We start from the raw sequence: 5,140 nt of genomic DNA, 5'->3' as shown, positions 1-5,140 counted from the left end.
GGGGGAGGGGGGGCTTAGACATGCTTCTACTTTGTATTCTGATCTTTAATCTCATCATTAATTATAGTATTTCTGCAGTATTCCGTCGCTCACATTCATAAGTATGAAATTCTATAATTTTGATTTTCATCGAATCTTTTTGAATGGTATATTATGAAACTGTTTGTTGATGCTCAATGTTTTTTCAAAGTTTTTAAGGTAACCGTCATGCCATCGCCACTTTCAGGCCACGTCTGAAGGCTGATTCAATGTTCACACTGAGCGGGTTTGTTGTTCCGTGCAATCAGAACTTCAGGCTGTCTGATTATCTTCTGACGATTCGGTTCAGAAGACAACAAGACACAACCTATGAAGATCAGTCCATCTTCTCTAGCGCGTTTCAATGCAGAAGAAGTTTCAAAAGCAGCAGCAGAAGCAAGGAAGAAGTTCAAAATTATCCAGCCAGTGTTGAAAAAGGAACATCCGTTTGTTGGGTCACAAGCAAGAAGCATCAGCTTTAGAATGTTCTCAGCAAAATTTGAATCTGTTAACAGTAATGGGAAACAGGGAAGGCAAATCAAGCGCATACGGTTACCAGCAGAGCCGCTGATGAATGTTCAGACAGGAGTAGCTATGGAGACATCAACTAACTCAGGGCTAGCTCCTCTTCATCTAGACGTAAGAAGCGCGTTTCAGACAAGCCGAGCCATGTCAGAGTCAGGTGGTGTTATGGTGACATCTTCACCAGAGAGCAGCTTAGAATCACACGACATTCACCCTTTTCTAGAGTGTCGTCTGAAGCAGAACGGTCAGTGCTCAATGGATTTTGGTTTGATGGGTCAGAAGAGAGGACAGCACCAACAACAATCCATGATGATGTTGATGCTATTGTCAACGTCTACAAGTGATAATCATAGAATCCTTGAGGCATTCTATGGCTGGTCACGTGCAGATGGATTGGTCAAGAAAAGTCTTTAACATTCTCAGAAAAAAATATTTATGGAACTCTTGCAGTGTTTGCAAGGACCGGGGAGCATCTGTGGGGGAAAAAAAAGGGAAGACTTTTGTGTTTTCTTAAGATCTTTATTGCTTAAGTGCCTCTTTTGTTGGTGTCCGTTTCTGGCTACCACCCGATATGCTTTCTCTCTTGACTAACGATGATATTTGCTTTGTTACGTAGAGACCTTTAATCTTTTGGTGTTATGAAATCCATTTATTAATTGCCAGAAATCTTAGTTTATTACAACTGAACTGAAAGAAAGTAATGTACTCAGTCGGTTAGTACTTTGCGAAAGCCATCATATAAGAATAAAATTGAGACAATTTCGTAGACGTTGTGGATGCAAACATCAATTTCATCATACTAAGAAGATAAAAAATAAGGAAGAAATCTATCAAATATCAAACTGAGTGATTGCTTTGACGAATCCGAATCACAAAACCAATAAAAAAATTTCTAAAATGATGAAAACTTTGAGAGCATTATTGCTACTCAAGATAGGTGAAAAATTACAAAGTGGTTTCTCCATCTAATAAGGTCCAAACTCAAGATAGGTAGGCCTTAAAAATTTAAACTCTTTCTTGGTGAAAATATTAGTTAGGAATTAAAAATCATTCACAATATGACCCTTACGAAAAAGAGAATTAAAATCTTTTCATAAGAAAAAAAATGTAAAATACTTTCCATATTAAAAAACGCTCTCAAGACAAAAATGGCGATGACAAAGGAGATCTAGGGTTTAGATGGATTCTCGACGATGGGATCCCGGTGAAGGAGTGGGTGGTTGTTTGGAGCGGTGTTACATCTGTTGAAGGATTATGGAGAAACGGACGGGCGATTTCAGCCAAATCCCCGATGGATGAAGATGGCAATGGAAATTGATTTTCTTGGAAAGTTGAGGAGATATGGAATCAGATTTTGATTTCAATCATCTTCAAGATGAAATCGCGAAGGTTACAAGGTATGATATCTGTTCCAAATATTGAAATAAAGAGATTCAATTTTGGATTTGGTTTGGGAGTCTTATGGGAAGTATGGATCATATTGGTAAGGTAATGGGGTTTAAATGCTTACGAATCAAATCATTAGGTGAGATTGAGATGGAGATTGAGCGGATCAATTCTGGTGGGCTGGGTTTCATTAACGAATATTCTATCTAGGTTTCTTATAAAAGGATGATTGGGTTCATCAGTTGTCACATAAATCTTATTTCTCTTTCCCCTTCTTGTTACAACAAAGATAAAAGTGTTCTTTTTATCATGACGCAGAGTCAGTTACTACTCGTTAACAACACCGACGTGAAGAATGGTGAGGGCACTCGCAAAAGGTTGAAGATTTCGGTCCCACACTTTGACAACTCTGAGCTGATCAAAACAACATTTTCCAAAACGTTGATTGGAAGGTGTATGAAGCAGGATATGAAGGCGCTGATCACGAATCTCCCAAAGATATGGAAGTTGGAGGATCATGTAGTAGGAACGGATTTGGGTTTTGGGAAATTCCAGTTTGTCTTTGAGAAAGAGGAAGATATGGATGGAGTTTTAAACTTTCAACCGTTTCATTTCGATTATTGGATGCTTTGCTTGGCTAACTGGCAACCAAAGAAATCTCAGCATTACCCGTCGGAAATTCCGTTTTGGTTCCGGGTTCTATGTGTTCCGGTGGAGTTCAAGACGGCACCTATGTATGAGAGTATTGGAAATGCTATAGGAAGAACGGTGGCGGTGGATGTGGAGCACTCACGAGTTCAAGTGGTGGTGGACGCGTTCAAAGAACTATGTTTTGAAACCACGGTGGACTTCGCAGGTGGGGAGTTTTATGAAAGTGAGGAAGCTCCGGTCTCATTGCGATATGAGAAATTATTTGGTTATTGCTACATCTGTTTCAGTTTGTGTCACAAGGATGAGGAATGTCCTCTACACGAATAATTCTAAAAAGGGAGCTGAAGGAAACCGGGAGGTAATGGTGGATGGCGCGATGGGGGTAAGCATGATGAGAGGGCTAGAAGCTACAAAGGAGTGATCATTAATGGTCCTGTGAGTCAACAGAATAGAAATAGAGAGAGTCGGGATCACCATGGGAAGGGGAAAGACAAGATGTTTGTAGAAGCTGACTCTAAGTGGGTGAAGGTGGCAGATAGAGGTCACAAAAGAAACTCCACATATCGTGGAAATTCCCGCGGGGATGGAGAGGCATCACACTATAGAAATACCAGAAGGGAGGAGCCAAGGCATGATACTCAGGAGGGGCGCACTAGGTTATCTTCAGACCAAACCCGGGTTCACAATGTTCAGAATATGCCACGGGAAGAGGCCAAGGAGGAGGGGAATATCAAAGATGATGGAGAAGGGGAGGTGAAATTGATGGAGGAGGATCTCATGGATCAACCATCTCAGAAGTTTCAAGAAGAATTGGCCAAAACTCAGGCTACTGGTGCAGAGACCGTATCGGATCCTAATGATGCAGAGAAGGGGTTACAAGAGGTTCAAGGTCTATTAGGGGAAAAGTTGGTGTCTCCAGAGGATGAAGACCACGTGATGGAGATGGATGAAATAAAGGCTCACTTACTGGAACATGGGATCGACATGGATGCAGCAGATGATTTACCGGACTTTTCAGAAGAGGAAACTGAGGAAGCGATCATGGCATATGATGAGGAAGCGCAGCCGCAAGAGGAGGAGGAACAGCTTCTGACGGGTGATGGAGATGACGCAGCTGTAGCAGACTTGGGGAATAAAAAGACCACTCGCAAGAGGTTGTTTAAACCAGCAGCAAATACTGCAGGAAGCACGAAGATGAGGATTGCTTCAGCTTTGGTCTCCCCGCGCAAACGAGCTGCAGCAAAGCCAAGTATCCACCGGGGTGACAACAACAAACAACAGGAGAGTAAGGGGACTTCATTCCCGAAACCTGGCCATCAAAACGCTTAGTTTATGGATCAAGTCTCTTTAATATTTGGATCAAGAAAGCATGGTTTTACTTATGATTTGAGGGTAGTATTATTTTCAATAAGCTCTATGAGCGTTTGTTTCTTAATGGGTTCGATGGGTTTTTATGGTTGTTGTTTCAGTTGTTTTCTCAGGGAAGTTTTGTGTTTGGGTTTTACAATGGAAGTTTAAGGGATTTTTATTTTCTTGGTGGTTGAGTTCATTACAGTCTTTTCTTACTTATGCTACTATTTTCGGAACAGACCATATATTGGAGCATGGTAGGTATGGATTGATCTCTAGGAACATGTGGTATTATTTGATACTATGGCAAATATATGAAATATCACTCAGGTTGCAGCAGCTACTGCATTTGGTCTCATTAAACCAAGTGCAGTTTCAGTCAAGATGGAGAGTATCGAGGTATGTTATAGACGAATTCAGGGTATCATCTGGGTACGGTTTTTCTTATCTAAGAATGGAGACATGAGCTCTAACGGTTTTTCTTATCTAAGAATGGAGACATGAGCTCTACTGCTTTTAATCGACTGATATGTACGCTGGGGAGTAACAATTCGGAGAAGGAAGATGGTGGGGGTCTCATACTGAGACCGAGAGGTAATAGGAAGAAAATGTTTGGATATAGTGAGAGGATACAGATGTTGTTCATCTAGCACTGATCGTACTTTATATTAATGATGGAGATGTCATTGCTTGGGATGAAATAACAACAGATATCTTGTTCTCTGCTAGCAGAGTGGAGAAGATGCTAATGGTTTACGCTAATATAGCGGTGGTTTACGAATCGTTGGACAACAAAATCGTAAAACCAGAATTGCAACGGAAGCTATGAGGTTTCAGAAGGAGATCATTGAGAGGCTATGGGGTTTTACAGTTTCTTTCAGAGGGTCGGGGTTGTATTGGTTGCTATGGGGTTTTAGCTATGCACTACAAGAAAACAGCGACATACTGAGGGAAAAAATCGTCGGTATGTCGTCGGAATAACGTTATTCCGACTACATACCGACGAAACAAGTCCTCGGAAATAACTCCTCGGAAATTCATTTTTCCTCGGAAATCCCTCGGAATTTTCCGACGGAATTCCGAGGAAACAAATTTCCGAGGAAATTCTGAGGACAACCTGTTCGTCGGAAAGCTCCTCGGAATATACCGAGGGAGAACTTCCTCGGGATATTTCGATGGATTTTCCGATGGTCCAATCCTCGGAAGTTCC

At 41.3% G+C, this 5,140-nt stretch overlaps 2 protein-coding genes across 2 annotated transcripts; both read left to right on the top strand.

Moving 5' to 3' along the window:
* Positions 1–9: 9 nt before the first annotated feature.
* On the top strand, positions 10–1,213 carry LOC106339860 (probable protein S-acyltransferase 22). Its single transcript, XM_013778725.1, has 2 exons — positions 10–101; positions 191–1,213. The coding sequence occupies exon 2, from the start codon at positions 349–351 to the stop codon at positions 955–957; it is 609 nt and encodes a 202-aa protein (XP_013634179.1). The 5' UTR covers positions 10–101; positions 191–348; the 3' UTR covers positions 958–1,213.
* Positions 1,214–1,632: 419 nt separating this feature from the next.
* Positions 1,633–3,069, top strand: LOC106343056. The gene is made up of 2 exons (XM_013782181.1): positions 1,633–1,940; positions 2,248–3,069. The coding sequence occupies exon 2, from the start codon at positions 2,386–2,388 to the stop codon at positions 2,905–2,907; it is 522 nt and encodes a 173-aa protein (XP_013637635.1). The 5' UTR covers positions 1,633–1,940; positions 2,248–2,385; the 3' UTR covers positions 2,908–3,069.
* The last annotated feature ends 2,071 nt before the right edge of the window (positions 3,070–5,140 follow it).

This window comes from Brassica oleracea, chromosome C4, assembly GCF_000695525.1.
Source record: "Brassica oleracea var. oleracea cultivar TO1000 chromosome C4, BOL, whole genome shotgun sequence".
Classification (NCBI taxonomy): domain Eukaryota; kingdom Viridiplantae; phylum Streptophyta; class Magnoliopsida; order Brassicales; family Brassicaceae; genus Brassica; species Brassica oleracea.
This window is presented reverse-complemented; position numbering and strand designations above follow the sequence as displayed.